At 49.2% G+C, this 21,793-nt stretch overlaps 1 protein-coding gene and 1 pseudogene across 1 annotated transcript; one reads left to right on the top strand and one right to left on the bottom strand.

Annotated features, from left to right (window-relative positions):
• The first annotated feature begins 4,689 nt into the window (after nt 1-4,689).
• Nucleotides 4,690-4,861, top strand: LOC117285790 (annotated as a pseudogene).
• A 10,605-nt stretch (nt 4,862-15,466) lies between these two features.
• LOC104848182 (putative POM121-like protein 1) lies at nt 15,467-20,868 on the bottom strand. The gene has a single exon (XM_010604024.1). It carries the CDS (start codon nt 17,992-17,994, stop codon nt 16,543-16,545), a length of 1,452 nt encoding a protein of 483 aa, XP_010602326.1. The 5' UTR covers nt 17,995-20,868; the 3' UTR covers nt 15,467-16,542.
• Between the last annotated feature and the right edge of the window lie 925 nt (nt 20,869-21,793).

Genomic DNA, 21,793 nt, shown 5'->3' with positions numbered 1-21,793 from the left:
ACTCCCCTAACCACCACCCTCCTCACTCTCAGACCTCCTGACTGTGCCAGTCTTTGGGCCCACTCTGCAGAGGCAGAGGTGGCCATCAAGGGTATTTTTCTGAGTTCCCAACTTTGAACATCTTTAAAGAAAGGGCATGGGAAACCTGTAGTAGAAAGGTGTGGAGTTCAACCATTCAGAAGGTTGGGGAACTCAATCTGGGCCTTGCAGCCTGAGGTCAGTGTCATGGGGTTCAGCCATCAGCTAACTGAGACCAGGAGTCTTGCATCCTCAGTCTGTCTGAGCCATTGAATGGTAAATACACTATATTGAAATTTTGTTCACTGCAGACATGTTCTGGACTGCTTCTTGATTTCAATTTAATGCAAATGATTTAAGGGTGATAGACTAGTGACTACCACAGGTGGTCAGTTTCCAAGTTGTGCTTGATCTTAATGTGTTGCTGATTGTATCAGTTGGCATAAAGCATTGTGGCTGATTTGATGAGCTGTTTCCTCTGATGTTATGAAGATGAGAATGTCTGTGGGTCATTAGAGACAAAAGTTAGGGCACAACTATATCAGGCAAGGAAACCTGGAAATGGAGGTAGAAGGGTCAGGCAGGAGAGGAAGGGGAAGCAGAAATGATTAATATGCAATGTGTATATGTACCAGTTCCCCAAGATGAATGTAATTATTGTGTCTTTGTTTTTTTGTTTTTTTTTTTTTGATACCAGGGATCGAACTCAGGTCCTTGTGCTTGCAAGGCAGGCGGTGGAACCACTGAGCTAAATCCCTGGCTGATTATTATGTATTGCAAACATACACCAATAAAAATAACTCTGGATGTCTTTATCACTAGCTGCCTACAGGAGTTGCCTGAATCAAAGTAGGGCTTAGGAAGATGGGTCCCGCATATGGAACACCCACAAGGCTGTTTTGCGTAGGAATAGTTGTCCCACTTAGACGAAGCAGTGTAGAAAACCAGCACTACACAGTGACCACAGGCACAAAGCCACTTGCGCCCGGGAGTGTTTTTTGGCCCTGTACTTCTCAGGTTCCGTGAAAGAGAACTATCTACAAGAACTGCCTATTAGGTTTATTACGAGGCTAACCTAAGGAAACACAGACAAAGTGAAGACAAGTGTCTGGAACTTCACAAATGCCACCTACACAACTGCCCGGTGACTACGTCTGGAAAGATGAGCAGAGTCTGTAATACCGGGGCCTTTCAGAGAGGGGACAAGAAAAAGACAAGTCAGGAGGCGGAGTCCACCTTTCGCACACCTGCCGTGCTCGTGGAAGCAATATCATTGCTGAGGGTGTAGGGTGCAGTTTGTGATGCCCCCAAGGTAAAGCCCTAAAGGCCCAGGGGGTTCAAGTTTCCCTCCCCCGAGCACTGGCCTCCTGTGGTCAGGTGACCCCCTGCTCAACAGCCAACTGCCTCGGAACTCAGAACATTCCGGGCCAACTGTCAACCAACTGCCAACCTGACAGTTGTATAAATAGCTTTGCCTGAACTGAACAAACCTAGATGAAAAGAACAGTTGACTGGGGACTAGGAGGTGGCCTGCTGGGCTGGGGCTTAGATGGCTCAGTGCAAGCCTTCCAGCTCCTTGTGTCTTGTTGACTCAAGATCGGACTGGCTACAAAGATGTGGTTGAGACTGGGTAGTGACTGCACTTCTCTGAGCCAACACCTTCCTATGTTTGTCCAACCTCAATCCCTGTTGTATAAATTGCACTTTCCTCCCTCAGGCTTCTGCTGAATACCTGGCTTTCTGGACAGAGAGTCTGTACGGTGGTGGGGAATTCGAGGGGAGGGGTCCGTGGCTCCCCCAGTTTTTGCCAGGTGACCATTTCTAGACTGCAGACCCTCTGTGGGGCGCAGCCAGGTGGTTTCCTTGGCCACTGATTCTTCTGATGTATTTCTGTATTGCATGTTTTATGACCTGTCTTTCTTGTACCCTGAATCTGATCCTGGAAAATACATTCAGAACTGCGACAATTGTTGACATGTTTGTGGCAGAGAAAGTCTTGGAGAAGTATTCCCAGTTGGCATTTCTGGTTTCTCACTCCCCAGCTGCCTCAGAAAGTGGCTGAATCTAAATCGACCTTAGGCAGAGGGATCTTGCGGTGGGATACGATCTCAGCTGACTGTGGAGGCATAGTTCTATTGGGAGGAGGCAAGGCAGTGCCTAAGAACCTAGGGCTAGTGTCGGACAGTCCTGGCCACGGGTCCCACGCAGAAGACGTGGACCTGTAAGAAGGACTTCCCCCTCTGTCCTCAGTCCTCTGCTGTGGCATAGAATATGTTCATGAAATGTCTTAGGTGTTCTTTGTTGTGGAAATATCTTATTTTGAAGATAGTTTTGCAGGATACATTAATCCAGGTTGGAGGTTGTTTTCTTTTGGGGCTTTGAAGTAGGCTGTCCTTGAATTGCAGTTTTGTGTTATCTGCTGTGGTTTTGACTGGCTTCCTTTTGCGTGTGATTTGTTTCTTTGACTGCTCGTAGTAATACTCTGTGGCATGGAATGTGCACAGGGCTTCTTAAAGTACAAATGAGGTCTGGGGAAAATACCTGGGGTTTCGTAAGTGCATATATACATGTTCAAATTTTAAATGTGGAAGGAGCTAAACCTGTGGGTCGGCACCTTCCAGCCAGGAAACTTGGGGAAATACAAGTCATGGGAGAGGGGAGGCTACTTTACTGCTGTGTATTCAGGAAGGATGTATTCTCACTCCGGTGGTTCACTGGCCGTGTCAGGTGGGCAGAGTGGAGACTCCCACCTGTTGTTTTACGGTCAGTAGAGTGACTTGCCCAGAGTCTCACACAGAGAGGGCTAATGGGTCTGAGACAGGAGATGTAGTTGGGTTCCTGGGGAGAGAGCTCAGAACCCGAGTACTCTGGATCATGCTCTTGGACTCCTTAGCCAAGGACATCCTTTACTACGCTCTCCATGTATTCTTATCAAAGTCACTACTTGTGGCGGGGGGGAGTAGCTGCCCTTAACAGGTAGCTGAGCCACAACAGCAGGAAGCGGACCCTGCAACAAGCCCCCGACCTCCTCATTTCAACCCTGACCCAAAGTTATGGCACCTTCCTGAGAGGAAGCCCCTTTGAAGATCCATAAGAGTCCACTCTAGCTCCTCCTCATCCAGCAGATTTACCAATCAGCTGGCCCAGGTGACCTACCTCAGGGGCAGATAGTCACCTGAGGGACCAGTGCCCTGCTTGACTCTGCAGTTTCTGCTCCTTGAACGGCCACTGCCACAGTGAATTGTCTTGGATTTAATAGACAGGCCCCGGTGGACTGTTAATGCCAGTTAGTGAGGGCAAAGCGGCCCTCTGGACTATTGCTTTGGTGGTTCACCGGGTGAAGCTGGTGTGTTCCCCCCATGTCTACTGACCACTGATCTGGGCCACTGTCTAAGCAGTTGGACCAGACCAAAGCCTAGCTGAGGACAGAGAGCAGCAGCAGACTGTGCCCCTTCCTGCACACAGCCTACAGGGGCAGTGGGCACAGTCTTAGCTCCATCAGAGGGATGCAGCATAGTCACAGGCTGTGACTCCCACCCTTAAGTCCTTCCTGAGGACCACCCAGACCTTAACTTTCCTCTCTCACTTGTTGTCACTCCGTGGTCCCTTGCCACACCACTCTCCCAGCAGCCCCCAGCAACAGGGATCCTGCACTCGTGGACCACAGTCTGCCCTTAAATCCCCCAATTTTTCCTGTCTAAAACATTTCTGGACTTGGCCTGCCTTAACGATGGGGGAGGATTCAGACTTCTACACTCGGAAGTTTGGCCCCTAATTCCCCTTCCATGCAGCGTCTATTGCAGATTTCCCTGATCTGAGAATAAGGGGGATAGAGCAAGCGGTGTAAGGGGGAGGCTAGCTATTAGGGGAGATTTATATGATCAAAATGCATGCCTGCGTGGAGAGATCACATTGGAAGCTCCATATTTAAAAAGATTAGCAGGCACTACTAAAGTGTGCTAAAGATTTTTTCTGAGCTGATGAAAGTGGTGGTGTGCTCACCCATATTCTTGTGTACAAAAGCAGCATTAGAAAATAGCTTTCTAAATTTTGGAAAATATTTAAGGACACCTCGAGAGAAGAATCGAACCCAACACGGAATAATGAAGCAAAACTACAAAACGAGATCAGAATAGTCAGAGGGTGGGGGCGGCAGCGGGGCTGCGGCAATAAGGCGGTGGGGAATGAGCAGAGCGGGCCGGGCCGGGCCAGTTGTGGAGGGGACATTCAGAGGGTGAACGTGACAGACGTGTGCAGCAGCAGCGCAGCTTGGGGGCTGCTGACGGGACTGAGCGCTGCACAGATGCACTCAGATGTGAACCTGTCAGCTCAGTGACAGCTGGAGTAGAAGACTGGGTGCTCAGCAGCACAGGACCCCGGTGACAGGTCAGCGCGGCATCTGTACTAATCCCCCGGAGCAGACGTCATTGTTACGTACCGCGAAAGTACACTAATAATAATAATAATAATGATGATGATAATAATAATAAAAGATAAAGGGCTGGGCTGTCGCTTAGTGAAAAGGCCCTGGGTTCAATCCTCAGTTCCACAAAAAGAAAGTCTGACCACGTGTTGATGAAGAACTGTAAGAACCGCAACTCTTTTGTATTGAGAGTGGTGCAGTCATGGCAGAAAGCGGTTCAAAGGAAGTTTATTTAAAAAGGACGTAGCAGCACCTCTTGGCCCTTTGGCTAAGATCAAGTGTAGCGTCTGTCCTCATCAGCTCGCTCTCCGATGTGAGGTCAGCACATGAACTGTTTTTTGCCATCTGGGGGAGGAACAGGAGCTTGCTCTCCAGCCATGGCAGTGCAGTCCCTCTCGGAGGGGGAAGCGCAGCACCCCATCAGGGGAAACAAACAGTCGCACCTGTCAAGAGTGAGGCCTATGCCTGGCCTATGGCGTGGCCCTTCTATTTCCTCGTGTGTTCACACAAAGCTGCAAGCCCTGTGAACACTAGAGATCCTAGAGTAGTTTGGGGAAACGAGATTCTGTCCCCAGAGCTGGTCATCCAAGTCCGAAGCCAGGGGTCGTAGCTATGCCAATGTGCAAAGCACCCGGTTCTTCTCAGGGGCCGGTTGACTGGTGACTGCCGGAAGTGCCGACTGTGGACCGAGGTGATACGCTTTCCGGCTTTTTGTGTTCTGACAGTCTGCTGGGGTGGCTGGTCTGCCGGAGATCAGGCCAGCAGATGATGATGCTGGGGTCGCTGAGTTCTCCTGAAAGGGCTTCCATGTTGCTGTCTGTCGGATTTGGGCTGACTCGCGGCTCCTGTATGAGCTGCGAAACCTGAAGTCCCTGCACTACCTGCACACAGACTGGTGGGGTACTTGGGCTCGGGCAGTGCTGCCTTAGAAAGGGGGGTAAGGTTCCTAGCAGTGATGCAGGGGTCTACTGCTGGATGCCAGGTCAGGGATGCAGAGGCACTGGGTTCTGTGGTGTAAGCGAGTCGTGGGGAGGACACACTTGGCGATGGTAACAGGGATGCTGGGGGAAGGGAACATAACCTGTGGCCCATGGGCTGGGCACGCCTGGGCCACCTGAGTATGAAGAATTGTTATAATATAGTTATATATAGCAACGCTTCCTTTATTCTTTAATATTTTTATAATAACACAGACAGCAGGTCGGGCACACCTGGTAGCTTAGAGGAGAAGGGGATCTATCTGTGTGGACGTTGGGTGCCGCCTCCTGAAGAGGGAGGCTGGAGGTGCGGGTGTGAGAAATGGGAGGGACTGCAGCCCTGATCCGGTGGGTGGGATCTTTATCGTCATTAGGCCAAACCTCCAAACCCGGGCCGCTAAGGGAGAAGGGTGAGCAGGAAGAGGTAAAAAGAGCAGGATGAGGGGTCGTGGGCATTATCCTCATCCCTCTCCGGTGTTGGAGGAAGGCAGAGGGACAGACAGGGCTGGGGCCCAGGCACCTATGTGCCCAGTCCGTGGCAGTAGGAATCGCAGGCATCGGTGGCAGGGTAGTGAGTCTGCACTCCCTGCTGCACAGAAGGAAAACGGACAGGCCGAGAGGCTGTGCGGTCTGCCTTGGCCTCTGCTTTACCCATCAGGCCTTCAGGGCCATTTTATTCTTCAGGATCTTGCTGTTTTTGATACCAAAGGCCTCTTCTGGAAGGCGCCCAGATCTCCCCAGTGACAGTACAAGGAAGCTAAGGACCTATGGTTAGCTCACAATCCAGGCATCAGCAGTGACAGCATTAGCACCACTGGCATGGATACTTTTGTTTTTCACGGACTGTGACCAGTAGCTGTTGGTGGAGGAGAGCTTTCTGCTGGAGAGATTGAGGGCTTTATTTCACCTTCTGGTCTGAGCCCTGGGAGGGTGGAGGGCTGGGGAGATGGTCATCCAGCACAGATGCATGGATCTGTTTATATCAGGGAGTGGTTATGCATGTGTACTGCAACAGCCTGAGGTTTACGGAACATACATAGCAGGGCTGTGTGACTGGGGACATTCTGGCCACCAGAGGAGTAGCTCATGGGAGACAATAGTTGTGTTTTCCAGGATCATGGCATGGGGATTTCCTTCCCAAAGCCCAGGATGTACCCCATGGAAGGGAAGTCTCTCGGTGTCCAGGTAGCTGGATTTTGCTGCTCCCTCATTGCTAGGGGGACCCCTTATTGTCCTGCCTCTTTGGTTTCTTTCTGATGCTTCGCCTCTTTTCATCACCACCTCATTCCCTCTCCTCTGTGTACTTTGGGCTGGGAAGAGGGAGGCGACTGTATGTCAGGAGCTGTGGCGAAGGCAGGAGAGGGGCTCTGCATGGGGAGGGGGGTTCCCTGAAGGGTGGGATTGGGGGGCTAACACCACAGGCTTTTTCGGAGAGTCCTGGCGAGACACCACTTGGAGGATCCCCAGAGGGGAGTCCACAGCGTGACACAGAAGGGCACTGCAGAAGCCAACTGGCAAGGCACATGGCAGGGAACCCAGCTGGATGCCCCTCAGGTAGGGCAGAGGCCAGGTGCAGAAGCAGCTGGGTGATTCTGGCCAGATGGGGGAGCACTGAGAACTAGGGGAGTGGGTGTGCAAGAGCCTGGTGCGGCGGCAGGCGGCAGGGTGGATCACCACGCGTTCTAGCAGAGGAGTTGCCCATTCAGAGTTGTTCATGTTTGACCTAGCTGAAGGAGAAGAGGTGTTGAGAGCCTCCTTCCTTCCTGAGAGCATGGGAAGCCAAGCACAAGTCCTAGTGAAGTCTCCTTCCGGTCACACAAGATGGAGAAAAGGACACGTTAGGGGGGCACAGGTACAGCCCCAGGGCAGCAGGAAACATTGCCCAAGGGTAAAGAATGGAGCTGCCTGACACCTAGCTGCATTTTCTAGAAGCTTCTGGAGACTTCCTGCTGCTCTTTGCAAGCATTTGGCACAGGATAGACCACTAAGCAGTGACCTCTGGGGTCCCTGAGCCAATAGTGCTCCTCTGTGCAGGGTGCTGTCTCTGAAGGCTGCTCAGTGCCTGGCCAGGGGCGCTAGCTGGGGCATCCAGGGCCCCTGAGATGCAGTCCCTCTTCTGTGGGGCAGGAGGGGCAGACGGTGCTAAAAAAGCCCAGTGTGAGGGCAACCCAGACCTACCCAGGCCCCTTGGGGGACCTTTCCAGGCCAGTCTGCAGCTGTGCCTTGGGGTTTCCAGCAATCCTCCTATCCCTCCCCCTTTCCAACTTGTACCCTTCTGCTTGTCTGGCCCATAACATTAGAGGGTTAAAAGCCACCAGCTATTTCCATATAGTGCTTTTTCTTGTTCACATTGTCCTCATTCATATCGAGGAGACCACGTGGAGGTCATTGTGTGTGTGTGGGGGGGGTGCCTCTCTAGAGTTGGAGAACCTAAGGCCCAGAAAATTCATTTCCAGTTGTATTTTGGGCCTGGAATCCCCCTACGATTTTCCCCAACCCTGCCAGGTTATTCTCATAGAATCAAGTTCTTTAATTTTCAGAGAACTCGTGTCATAGTGTCATCTCTTTACCATCTGTGTGGGGTTAGTTTGTGTCTTTCCATGTCTCTGGATATGCAGGAGACACTCAAGAAATAGTGAATGCTGAGCAACAGTTTTGACTCCTGTGAGGCGTTAGTGGAACATGGGAGAGATGGCATCCTCGTCCCTGCTTGCGAGATGGAAAGTCCAGGGAAGCTTCTAGAACGAGGTGATGTCTTGGTGGAGTTTGACTCCCAGTTAGCCACTGGGGTGCATCAGGGAGGGGCAACTGGTGGGCAGCCCTGGGGATGAGGCCACAGTGGGGCCACCATGGGGAATCTGGTTCTAAGGGTCAGCGGAGAGAGACGACAGCCTGGGAAGGGGGGATCTGTATGTCTCATGGAGGCAGCAGCCTGGGGAAGCTGTGCGCAGCTATGGCGACTGTAATTTTGGCCTCCTTCCTGAATGCCACAGGCCCTGCGCTGGATACTTTCAAGCAGAGGTCCCTATGGGCCAAATCTACATATGAGCTGAGAATGTGTTTGTATTTCTACATTTTGAAATGGTTGTAAACACAGAAGGGTATATGACCTAGACTACGTGCGGCCTGAAAACGGGCTTTCCAGATTCAGCAATAAAAATAATTTGCCAGATCATCCACCAAATAAAAATTTAGAATGCCCCAGTTAAATGTGAGTTTCAGAGAGATAGCCAACAACCACTCCAAACTCAATACAGTATTTGAGGCATGCTTTTACTTAAAAAGAATGATTCTTTTTCGGTACTGAGAATTGAACTCAGGACCTTGCACTTGCCAGGCAGGTGCAGCACCACTGAGCTGCATCCCTGACCCACCCCCCAAATATTTCCTATCTGAAATTTAAGATTTATGGCATTTTGTATTTTATCTGGCTATTCTACTCCAAACCCTGAAAGATTTGCTGTCTGGCCCTTTATGGGAAAACTCTTGTCAACCTGGCCTCAGCACGTCAGTGCTATCAGGAATGAAAGGAGGCCACTGCCTAGCCTGGGGCTCCATTAGCATTGAGTGCTGGCGTCAGTGTTATTAATATACCAGATGTAAGCCTGAGCATCGGCTGTGTGGCCAGGGGCTCGAGGTCTTCACGAGAAAGAGGAGCGTTACATAGTAAACCCAGAGCTGTGCAAAGTCGGGCTGTGTGGGTCCTAAGAAGTTGAAGTGTTTTCACAACAATGCAGCCACACATGTGGCCGGGTGCTGGGACAGCCCAGAGACCCTTGGAGGTGGGACACTGGAGTGGACCCTGAGCCGAAGGGGTTAGGGTTAGGGTGTCAGGGAGCTCCCACCTGCCTAGTACCTGCCTGCTGCACTGGTTTTTCTGTTCTCTGGGAGAGGGCGTCAATACTGTCCCCATTTCACAAGGAGGAAACTGAGGCCTGAGGTCCCTCCACAGCTGGCGGAGCTGGAGTCTGGCCCTGGGACCGGGGCCTCCCAAGGTCATGATCCTCATATCCCTAAAGTGCCTCTCTGGACTTGGTTCTGGCTTTGTGCTGGGTCCAGCTGGAGACCTTCTGTCTTCATTTTCCTTAATCCCCACAACAGCCCTGTGTCGGGCTTTGAGGAAGGAATGTGTGCAGGCTAAGACACGCCTCCCTCCCACTCGGGAGCCCTGGCCCTGCATCTCAAAGGGAAAGGGGACTTGGAAACATCACCTAGCATGCGTCACTGTGGCCAGATTTTCACCCCCAGCTTGTCTGGACAGGCAGCAAACAGTGACCCCTTTTGCCTCACTGGTTAGGTGCACTGTGTGCATTTGCCAAGACCCTCACTGTGTGCCAGGCACTGCCAGGCTCTAGGGTTGCAGCACTTAATGTTCCTGCCCTCATTGTTCCTTTGGTCTAGAAAGACTAGAGAAATAGACAGGAAGCCCCAACGTGGTGCCCAAGGCTGGATGGTAGCAGCCCTGGGAGAGGAGGAGAAGCCGCTTGGGCACTGCTGGGAGGGCAGACCCTTGTGAACAAGGAGCCCTCACGAAGCTCTCCGCTATGGAGCCTTCAAGTTGCCTCTCAGAGCCTGCCAGCCTCCCCTGCACAAGGCGTAGGACCTCCACCACTTTCCTGGCATAACCTGCCCTGACCCCAAACACTCCCCAGCCCTCATCCTGGTGGGTGGGCGGAACCCAGTAGAGGGGTACTTGTACTTCTCTGGGCAGCAGCAGTGGAGAGGGTGCTAAACGGAAAGGGGCAGACACATTTGGAGACAAGGGAGGACGCAGGACTAAGTCCTCAGACACAAAGGGCCTAACAAGTGGCCCCAGCCATGGATGCTGGGAAAGGGTAATGGCGGGGCGGGGGGGGGTTAGGGCCAGAAGGATGCAGAGGTCACTGGGGGAAGACTCCTCAGAGGACGAGGACCTGGTGGGGCTGGGGGACATCCTTTTGGGGGGCAGCGCATCCCAGAGGGATATGGGTCCCCTCACCCCCAGTGGACTGGCAGCTCCTCCATTTGGTGGATGCATTATTGTCCCAGGGCCCTGGCTTGGTCTCCATACTTTATCCTCCAGAGCATAGGCCCTGGGCCTAGACAGTGGGGCCCCAGGTGAGAATCCCAACTTTGCAGTCCTGGTGGCTCCTCCCAGGAGGGCAGCCTCTGCACCCAGTCTTCAGCCCAGAGCTAGACCCTGGAAGGAAGCAGACCATTTATGGGGTTGGGAAGGGATCTAGCACCTGAGTAAAAGTTCATTTCTGAAAACTTGGACTGGACCAAGGATCAGAATCTTGCAGGATCTGATGTCGGCTAAGGATCCTAGAGGGGTGCCTGCAACCCCTCCTACCACCTTCAGACTTCAGCAAAGGTAGCCACCTGCGGGCCCTGTGCTGGGGCTGACTCTCCTCTCATAAAGGTGGTGACCTCCAGCTACAAGCTTCTCGGGCCATCGAGATGACTGTGACAGCAGCAGTCAATGGGTCTGTGCTGCACTTGACCTTCCAAGCACACCTGCTACTAACCTCTGGAGTATGCTTCCCTCTCAACGTGTCCCCCTCCCTCATGGGTAGGCACGGTTAGTTTTGTTCCCATTCCAGTGATGAGGAACCAGGCTCAGAGAGGTTAAATATGAGTGCGAACACACTCAGCCAAGAGTTTCAGCCAACAATCACTGTGGGTTCCTGTGAACATGGGTGATCCCCAAAGTTCCCAGCCAGGACCTCATCTCTGTCTGTACCTTGGCCTCCAGTACATCCCCACCTCACCCTCTTCTCCTCTTGTGACTTCAGGTGTCCAGAGGAATAGGGACAAGGGATCCAGGTTCTCCCTCATGCAGCATCTCAAATTCTTCAAGGCCAAGACTGAGCAATCTTCTTCTTCCTCAGCCGTGCCTTCCCTCTAAATCTCTGTCCCACATGTCCACACCCCCTGGCGGCCCTCGGGGATCCCTCACTGCTCACACCAAAGGTGCCAAGAACGGGGACCTCTCAGTCTTTTCTCTCTGCTGCTCCTGGGAGGAGGCAGTGCACCAGCTCCTCCCTAGCGCATAGGCCACATCACTTCTGAAAAGTACAAACCAACTTTAGGAAAGTAAAAATTAACTCAACCTTGACCAGACGATGCCACTTAGGGGAAAGGGAAACTTGACGTGGAAAAACAAAACTGGTATATAACACCAAACGCCCCTGGTTAGGGGAGAACGGTGACCTGGATTTGTGACCCAGGTGTAGGTCACCAGAGGCAATAAAACTCTCGTTTTAAAATTTCTTGTGGCTGGCTGGTTAAATCGCTAGTTTCCCCCACAGGTCTTCTCTGACCTAGCAACTCCCCTGAGCTAAAGCAAGCTGATAGAATAGCATCCTGGCTGTGTAAAATTTGAAGGTAGAGTTCCACTCTGGAAGCAACAGGCTGATGTGAATGAGAGAGATCAGAAGGAAAGAATCAGCAAAAGGCTTGCGTGGTATAGGTTCTTATCCTTTCTGCTGTTTTGTAGACAAAGAAGCCTTTTGGTGCCGTCTTGAATTATTGACCATTTGCAGCAACAAATGAAGGGATGTGGTTTCTGTTAGGTACAATAGTGATGACCCACTAAAGAAAATAGCCAGCCTGATTTTAGCACTCAGGGCAGGACCTCCTGGAGTAACTCCAAAGGAGAGTTCGAGTAAAGTCTATCAAACTTGGTCTTTAACACATAAGGTTAGGGGGATTAATGGGATGGCAGAGTTCCATGCCCATAGCATGACTAATGTTCTCTTGTGGCCAAATAGTGACCTAGCAGGTGGGCTGGGTGTACCATGTCCTAGCAGAGTGGGCTTTGTTCCCTGGGCTCAAGTGGCTGGAATCTGAGCAGCTGGTGGGGGGCTGGTGGGAGAGGGGGTCAGACCTATCAGTTTCTACTTATTAAAAAAGTAACGTGTCAAAAAACTGCTGTGTCCTTGCTTTTTTCCCTTTTCCTGCACTCTTTTTATTCATGAGCATAGACTTTATTCATGATCACAGAAGCCTCGTATGCTGAAAAGGGAAAATTTCTATGACTGTGTCGCAGGATGAGAAAAATGACATCATGGTGTAGTACAGATAGTATAGATAAATCTTCCATTTGATAAGGGCATTTCATCTTAAACTGAATAGTTCCCATTAAAAACCTGGAGAAGATGTTGTGTCATAAGAAAGTAAATAAAATCTCTTTGTTATTCCTAGTGCCAAAAGTAGAGAAAAATCACTCGTTTTCACTAGGAGCTCACGATGTTGATTCTGTTCAAGATGCTGGGTTGGTGCTAGTCTAGTCTTCATTTAGGATTATGGTCACTGCACACAGTAGTTAGGTAAATTTGAATATAATCCATTCTTCTTCTTTGCATTTATTCAATACAAAGAAGAAGTAAAAGATTTTGATGCTTAGTCGGATGTGGTGGCACACACCTATAATCCCAGCACTCGGGAGGCTGAGGCAGGAGGATTGCTTCAGGTTTGAGTCCAGCCTGGGCTACATAGTGAGTTCCAGGTCAGTGTCAACTACATAGTGAGACCCTGTCTCAAAAAAACAAAACAAAACAAAACAAAAAGATTTTTGATGCTTGAGGTGTCTATAGTAGCATGATTAATATTGATATAATAGTCTTTGAGTATGATTAAAAAATACTTCCTACCAAAGTATCAGAGTTTTCTGTATTTACTATCACATTTCTATGGTTGATTAAAATTAACTATTTAAAAAATTGTAGTTGACAGTCCTGAAGACAATAGCTTAACCAAGCAGAATTTCATATATGTCTTATTTTCTCATTGCTGAGACAAAATACCAGAAGTTAAAGGATGACAAGGTTTATTTCAGCTCACAGTTTATAGAGGAGTCCATAGTTGGCTGGTTCCAGTGGAAAGCATCATGGCAAAGGAGCCTCACAGAGGATAACAGTCCATGGCAGAGCAGGCAGGAGGCAACAGGAGCAGCAGCAAACTTCTCTTTCCCTTTTATCCCACCTGGGCTGCAAGCCTTTTGGGTGGTAGGGCTTCTATTTTCTTTGACCAGATCTATGCTATATCAATGTAGTTATCACATACTCTTGATCCCAGTATCACACATCACTATCCAGTATCACACTCCATGATCTAAGTACCCCCCAAAAGCCCCAACTGTGAGCTCATCTGGCTTAGGGGGACATAAAAGTATACTTTAAAAAAATTGTGTTAACTATTGAGGAAGTACAAAGAAAAGAATATTTGTTGAGTGTTCTACTTTTGGCTAGACACCACACATTATGTGCTTAACATGTTATTTCTTTTGACCATCCTAGCAGGTTTGCAAAGTGTTGGTGCTTTTACAACTGTTTTTAGGATAGGAAACTGTCACCCAGGGAAGCTGATTAATTAACCCATGTGTCCTTAACAACCAGTAGGCCCATGGTTTGACTGTCAGCCTCAAGTTCAGTGCACTCATCCATCAAACCCTGTATTTTCTGCCCACTCTCCACTTTTCATATTACTGGAATTCACCATTACACCCACCATTTTGTATTTGTATACATTTGCCATACCTAAGTACATTCACTGCGGGGAAGTTGTACATGTACCTGTGGTATCCTGATCTTGATTTCCCTTCCCCTGCCATCTTTCGCTGATCTCAGACCCCCTTCCCGTCACAACAAAGTCTATTTCCCTCTTTCCTATTGTCTATCTTTTATTTTGCTCTTAATACTTTGGGTTTTTTATATAATAGAGGCCATGCAATATTTAAATTTCTGTGTCTGATTTAACTTAGCATTAGTTTCTCAAAGTGGATCCATTGTCCTATAAATGACTCACAATTAACCTCCCAGGAGTACTACATCGTGTATACAGGCCACATTTTCTTTATCCATTCATTTTTTGATGGGCATATAGACTGTTTCCAAGATTTAGCTATTGTGAGATGTGCTGCTATAAACATTTTTCTTTTCTCATCTTATTTACTGCTACCAATTTCTCTCTGAAACTGCTTCAACCTTATAAAATTATGCTCTAATCCTACTTTTATTTCACTGAAATAGTCACTGCAGTGAATCAAATTGTATTAAAATTCACAGTAAGGAATGTTCTTATTAATGCATCTGAGAGACTTCATTTTATAGACTTTTATAGACTTGATAGTCTATAAAATCATCAGGATTAGAGAAGATGAAGAGTTAGCTTGGAATTCTGCGGTGCTGTCTATCATTCTTTGGGAAGTACTCACTGAGATACATCTGAATATAAAAAAAAGATGACATCTCTACGTTAGCACCTTTGCTTATACTTATTGGGTAGCCTGCTTTGAAAAGTGGCTCACCAACTAAATGTTACCAGGTTCTGGTTGCTCGCCTCTCCTGGAGTTAGATTTCAGGTTCTTCTCAAAGAATTGGACTAGAGAAGCCAAAAACAGTGCCAAAAGTTTATTTGAAAGCTTATGGGAGAAATCAGCTCTGCAGAGTGAACCTGGGCAGAACAAGAGAAAAGGCAGCTAAAACCAAAAATAGAAGTATACCCACTGTATCAGGGAAATGCAGCATGGGTTACTGTGGGAAGTCACCATAGCAAGCTCTCTTCCTGGTTTGCCTCTCCTTTTATACTGTTTGAATCTAGAGGAAACCCACAAGAACTTCTACATACAGGTCCTGAGAGGTGGTGCTAGAATCCCATACACCTCAGCTGACCCGCTGGGCCCTGGGAACTGTTCTGGGCGTGTGTCCGAGACCTGTAAGTGACAGGTCACATCTACTTCCCTAGCCAGCTTTGCCATGCCCTACTCTCTCACCTCACTTAGGAGGAATAATTTACTCACTTTTAATATGTATCAAAGTGAGCATGTATTACTACCTATGTTTCTGCTGCATAATACAGTAAATTCTTTAGAAGTCAGAACTTTTGTAGGATTCATTTAATGGAAAGCCCATTAGCACAGTGCAAGAAATGAAGGCTAAGACATCACAAGGAATTGTGGGTTGTGAAGTTAAGTGTATCTAAAATCTTCCGAATCTTGAGAAGATCATGCCTTGGACTGGAAAGTATTATGTTTGGATTTCAAATATAATAGATCTATAGGGAACATTTCAGGAGACGGAAAATCATGAAGAATTATAACTATGTCAGATTATAATAACTGCTGTCTTCACAGTGTTTTAACAAGTAGAAGTATGTTGAAAACTGAAACCTAATTATTGTTTCTTAATGTCAGTGATACATGTAGTATATAATATAAAACAAGAAAGACTATTTTCAGGGGACTCCTGGGGACTTCTTTCCAGATGCCTGGTGTCCTGAAGAAGGAATTTGACGAAACACACAGAAAAGGCAGTGAGGTGGTTGTTGATTTATTGAAGGCAAACTCCTCGGGGTGGGAGCGGGCAGGTGAAAAAGGCTCACAGAGGCCCCAGGAAAAAAGGGAAAGGGATCTTTAGTATCAAACTACCTCGACTGGTCCCACCTCATGTAAATGTGGCACACGGCAGCAAACCATGACTGGAATGTCGGAAAAGCTGTGCATGTGATATATTTTGTATCAGCGAATAAGGGCTGACTAGAACTCTTTTCCTTTTTTTTTTTTCAGTGCTGGGGATCAAACTCAGGGCCTGGTTCATGCTGGGCAAACTCTACAACTTCAACAAGAATATCCACCCAACAATGCTGTTTGGTGGTAGGCTGGCTCCTTTATTCTCAGCACATTGACAATGACAAATCTGTTCACTCTTTTTGTGTAGAACCAGTCTCTGATCCCTACCAGTCTCTCCTCACTCCCAGCTGGACTCCTCCACTTTCTGTCCCAAGTGAATGTTCTATTCACTCCCATCCTTTCTGAGGCACCCTATACTGTGTTGGCTTCGTATTCCACTGCTGGTTCAATAGTGTGCTGTTTAATTGCCATATGTTTAAGAGAATTTTTGTAGATTCTTTTCCTTTTGGTTTCTCTTCCGCACCATGATCTGATAATATGCAAGAAATTATTCTTTTTTAATGCAACAGGAGTTGCTTTGTGGACTAATACATGATCTGTTTTGGAAAAGTTCTTTATGGCCAAATAAGTCTGTGGGAAGCTGACTATGTCTATAAGACGTTTTGCTTGTGTGGCCCGGTGGCAGAACCTCCAAGCTGAGAGTGGAGACATCTCTGGCTGCGGCTCTGCTGCCACTAGAGGGGAGTGGGAGTCACATCGCCTGGGCAGAGGGGAAGGAAGGAGCACCCATGAGCCAACGGGAGACCCCAGGAGGAGAGGCTCCGGGGAGGTGTGGTGTCCATGTCAGTGACCCAGAAGTCAGTTGTGCTGGCTGAGGCTCTGTCACTCTGGGCAGAGGCAGGAATTGAAAGACTGGTGAAGTATGGGGCACCAGGATCTGCTCTGGGAGAGCTGCTCGGTGAAGTGACAGGAGCTTCTACGCACATTGGGGACGACGGAGAGTTCGTCCTGTAGGTGCTGGGGACAGCCGGGAAGGCAGACCCGACACCTGCTGCTACTCTTTCAGAAACTCTGGGGCTCCACGGGCCGGGCTCCTCCCCATTTGTAGGGGACCCCTGGGTGTACTCCTGCCTTTCCTTCTGGTGGAAAAGGGCTTCGCCAGCGGAAGGCACAGGCACGGCAGGAGTTATTGTCCTGAGGTCACCCTTACAGGCAGCAGGAGACAGAACAGCTGTCAAGGAGGAGCCTGAGGCTGTGGCCGTGGAATGCAAGGAGGAGCCCGGAAGGGCTTCTGAGGAGGAGGGGCAGGCAGCCGAGGTGCTGCGCTTCCTTCCACACCCAGGATGCAGGGAGCTGGTCACAGCAGCAGATGCCTGGAGGGCCCCTGGGCCCAGGGAGTCCTGCTCCATTACGTGCTCCCTTTTCTCTGCCTCTTTGCAGGGCACTGTAGGGACACTAGGTGAAGGAGCAGTTCCAGAGGCAGGCAGGGGAGGAGAGCAGGAAGGCTGTGTGGTGTTGCTGACCTTGGGAGCCTGTGACTTACCCATCAGCGTGCTGTTGATGCGCTGCAATGCTGCCTCCTTCTCCCGGCCTATGTGCTCAGCAGTGACTCGATAACTCAGTTTGGGAGGTGGCGGCAGAAGCAGGGGGTCCCCTCGCCTGTGTTGTAGCAGAGGAATCTTGCGTTTTCCTGACCCAGCACTGTCTGTAGTGTGCACCCAGTTGCTCCAGGATTTTGTCTGCCTTGGTGCTGCATCTGCCGTCTTCTCATACTTGGTCTCCTTGGAAATTTCTGGGACTGAACACAGAGACTGGAAGCCATTCTCTGCTGGCTCCTTAGAGGACTTGGGGAACAGCCTGGTGCGGGTTGTGGCCCGACCCCTCCTGCGTGGTCCTGGAAATCCTCCAGTGGAGCTGTATGAGCTGCTGATGGCATTTCGCTGAGTAAACAAGTTCACACGGGAGGGCTGCGGGCAGGGTTCCGCTTTGTCTCTGGAGCTCTGGCCATGAAACTTTCTAGGCAGAGGCCCAGGCCTTGGGACAAAAGGAATCAGGCCTGCCTGGCCCACTATGGGCTTAAATGCAGATAGTAGCCGACCCCCGATACCGTCAGGGACCCTCCTGTGGTGGGCCTGCTGTTCCCTAACTGTGGTCTCTTTCCAGTTTTCTGCTGTGGTTATCATCATTTTCACTGTCAGGCAATGGGCACAAGTATGTTTGGGGACTTGGACGGGGGTGACTTCCTTCTCCTAGGCAATCAGTTTGCTCAGTACTGTGGGCTGAGCTCCAAGGTGTCTAGTAACCGTCCACAGAGAGCACCGGCTTTTTCTGAAGACAGGCCTGCAGACTGGGCATGAATCCCTCAGCAAGGAAAAACGGGGTCTTCAGGGTCCAGGAGCAGCATTTTGGAGATGCTTTTCCAAACTGCTCCTGTAAAGCCCAAGATGCTTGTGGGATGACTGGCAAGTTGATCCTCAGATGGGAGGCTGGATGGGGTGCGCCTCCCTGAGGTGCTGCTGGTCAGGTATGGTGAGGGCCCCGAGCAGTTGGGTCCTTGGGGAAGGTTCTCTTCCAGGGAGACACAGGGGGACAAAGCTTGCCCCAGAAACTACTCACAGGAGCACTCAGGACATGCAGAATCCTTGTCTTCCAGAAGCCAGGAGGAGCATTATACCACTTGGAGATGTTGACTCATCCACAGGTGAAGTGGCAGTGAAAATTTGTTGCTGGGACAGGAGGAAGCACAGGAGGGAAGGAGGAATGCAGGCACGTGGGCAAACCTTAAAGAGCCACTGGTGTTTGCAATGCACCTGGGAGGAAGGGCCATTCATGGAAGTTATGGGCGGGAGCCAAAGCTGCTGGAGGGAGAGCCTGTGCAAAAAAGCTGTGAATCTGTCCCTTGGACCTACTAAGGTTTTATGAGCTCTTCTTTAGGCTTGAGGGTGATAGGTCTGAAGAGGAATGAGCTATAGCAATCACAGTTGTCCCTCAGCCCTGCTGACAGCCTCAGGTACTGTGGGAGGCTCCGTCAGGGATGGTTCCTCGCCCGCAGAGTGGGAGACAGCTGGGGAATTCAGGGTTCTTACCGGAGCAGCTCGGGCATGACCTGAAAGTGTCTGGATCAGTATGGGCCCCTCTTCTTGCCCTCTGCCTGGGAACTTGGTGAGGAAAGCTGCCAGGAAAGAAGCCCTGGTCCTCCCCAGGGTCTGCTGGGTAGATGGTGAGGTATAGACCAGGACGGGCAGAGAAATGGCTCTGGACCTATGACCCACAATCCCATTCCTAGGCATTTTACCAGGACAAATTTAGGTTGTGTGCTCACAGAAACCTGTGTTTGAATGTTCTCAGTTCTTCATTCACAGCTTCTAAGTACTGAGGTCATTGCATTTTTCTTGAATCAGGTTATCATTGTGTTTTGGTCATTCCGGAAATAATACTAGGTGCCCCAATCCTTTCATGGTCAGATTAGGGTTAATATTTTACAATCCAAATTCCATTTATGTAGATTCTAAATAAAGCACAGAAGCCTTCCAGACATATGAATTATTTCTCCTGTGTTTATGAAATCTGTGTCTCATATGTGACCTTTATAAGAACGGCATAACTTGTGTATTCAAGTGCATCACATATAATAAAGAACTTTAATGGGAAAAAAATAAACTATCATGTTTATCCACAAACCATTCATTTGGTTTTCTTTCTTTTTTCTTGAAGTTACATCCTTCTCCTGCTATTTACCTTCGTGCTGAAGAAATTCCTTTCACACAGTTTTACAGCATGAGCTATGTGATGAGCTGTCCGAGCTTTCTTTCACTCCCTTTCATCTCTGTATTTATGTAGTTTGCCTCTCCATCTTTAAGGATTCCTGGGCCACTGATAGTCTCCTGGGATGATCTTTTCTGTCAGCGCTGACAAACATTCTTTCAACCGCTTCTGGCTGCTATGTTTCGGGAAGAGAAGTAACAGACCTTCGCTCTTCCTTTAAAATGCTGTTTTCTCTAACCACTTTCAAGGGTTTTCTTCGCGTTTCCTGTTCATGGGATGGAGCCTGTGTCAGGCTCGTGCGCCTGGGACTCAGTGCTACAGATGCTGGAGCACAGCATGTAGGGTGGGACAGGAACAAGGCTGCGGCCAAGAGGACCCCAGCACCAACAAGCACGATGAGTGTTGTTTCTGGGGCGGTGGTAGGGCGGACCTTCAGAGGGCCCCGCAGGGGGTCCTTCAGGCCCGGAGAGTCCCAGAGGCAAAGTCGCATTGCAGCACGGACATTACAGGGCCAGCAGTTCACTGACATGAGGGACTCTGGTGGGGCATTGTCTCCTGTGCAAACCAAGACAGAATAACTCGGGTACCTCTTCCTCAGAAAATCCACGGCAGAGGGTTTGCAACCCCTCAGCTGACGATTCAGGAGGGGATGGAGAAGGATCCAGAGTGCAGGGCAGGTTGGAAAAGCTGAAGAGCAGCAGGTGCAGCGTGCAGGTGGAAGCCTGTGGATTGTCTGCGGCAGGGGAGGGGACGAGAGAGGCGTGGGGTGCGGGGTCAGATCCAGCGCTGGTGCTTCAGGAGGCGGCGCTCTCAGGAGTCTCCACCATGGTCTGGGTTCTGCTCCTTCTCAAACTCCTTCCTCAGAAGAAATTCACTTTAGTGTTCTCTTGTGTTTGGCCCCACATTCAAGGGGCTGAGCCCGTGAATCTGGGTTCTGCGGTCTCTGTGACCTGTAGGAATCACCCTTCCCTTAGATCGCAGAACCCCTGGCTGGATGGGCCCTCTTGGCACTGTTTCCTGTGCAAACCACTGTTGGGAGTGCTGGGAACGGCTCTTTGCTCCACAGGGCAGAACTATTTGGTGGTCGGTCCCCAGTTCCTATCACCCCCAAGCATGCCCTATGCTTACGCTGACCATAGTGTATTCCGGCCTTCTTTCCATTTAATCTAATCTGAGAATTAATTTTAAACATAGACATGAGGTTTTTTTGGCCAATACTTAACATTTTCAGAAGTTCTGTCATCTTTTTCAAAGTCACAGTGCCTAATTCCTGTGTCTGCAGAATTTCTTTTAGTTTCCACACATTTTTCAAAGCCTTCTGCTCATATATTTTACCTTTTCAGTTCAAATTGTATGGTGTTTTAAGTTTATTTCCTCTACACATAAGTGTGTAGAAATGGATTTTTGTATACCGTTACATTTCTTTTCTTTGACTTGAATGGTCATTACTCATTTTGATCAGGAATGAGATTAGACTCTATCCCAAAACTGTGTCCTTGTGGAAAAACACGCTGAGGTCAGGAGCTCCAAGGGCCAAGTCACTATTTCCATGGATGGGAATATGACACAGGACGGCACACAGATGGAAGCTGAGGTCACCTCAATGTTCAGAGGTCAGGAGGAAGAATAATTCCATGTTCCATGGGCCACACAGACCCACCCTGCTGAGTGGTCCTTGGATATAGGCCCTTGGAGAAATGCTGAAAATTTAAAGTTTGATTCATACAGTCAGTGACTAGAAAACCAGAATATCCCCAAATGTTTTACCACATTGATCACAAGAAAGAATGGTATAGGCTACTAAACCACACAGCCAATCTCATGAATGTTTAAGCATTGCCGTGGCTTATCACCATTTTAATATTATCTCAAAATTTGCACATTTTTATCTAAACTTGTGTCTAAAATTATAGAGCACATAAATATTTAAAGGTCACAGGAGGAACAGTAGCCTCAAGTGCAAAATGAGCACCTCCTCAAGTTTCCCGTTTCTTTGTGCCCGACCCCTGAGACCCTCACTCACCCCCTTGCCAGATGGTCAGACTCAGCTTTCTTGTGCTCTTGGAAACACGTGTCACGTGATGAGAAAACCCACACTGGAATAGTTACTTCGCTACGTTTATGATCACAGACCTTCGCGTCCGTCTCACGAGGGGCTATTTCCATTTTTAATCTGGCAAACACCAAGTCAGCCCAGATTAGTACCTATTCCCCCGTCTG

Source organism: Fukomys damarensis, unplaced genomic scaffold, assembly GCF_012274545.1.
Source record: "Fukomys damarensis isolate Sample0158 unplaced genomic scaffold, DMR_v1.0_HiC HiC_scaffold_12, whole genome shotgun sequence".
Classification (NCBI taxonomy): domain Eukaryota; kingdom Metazoa; phylum Chordata; class Mammalia; order Rodentia; family Bathyergidae; genus Fukomys; species Fukomys damarensis.
Note: the sequence above shows the minus strand (reverse complement) of the source record. Positions and strands in the feature narration are given on the sequence as shown.

What these genes read in the sequence shown, in the direction of transcription:
- LOC104848182 (XM_010604024.1), bottom strand. Translation starts at nt 17,994, where the DNA reads ATGATGATAACCACAGCAGAAAACTGGAAAGAGACCACAGTTAGGGAA.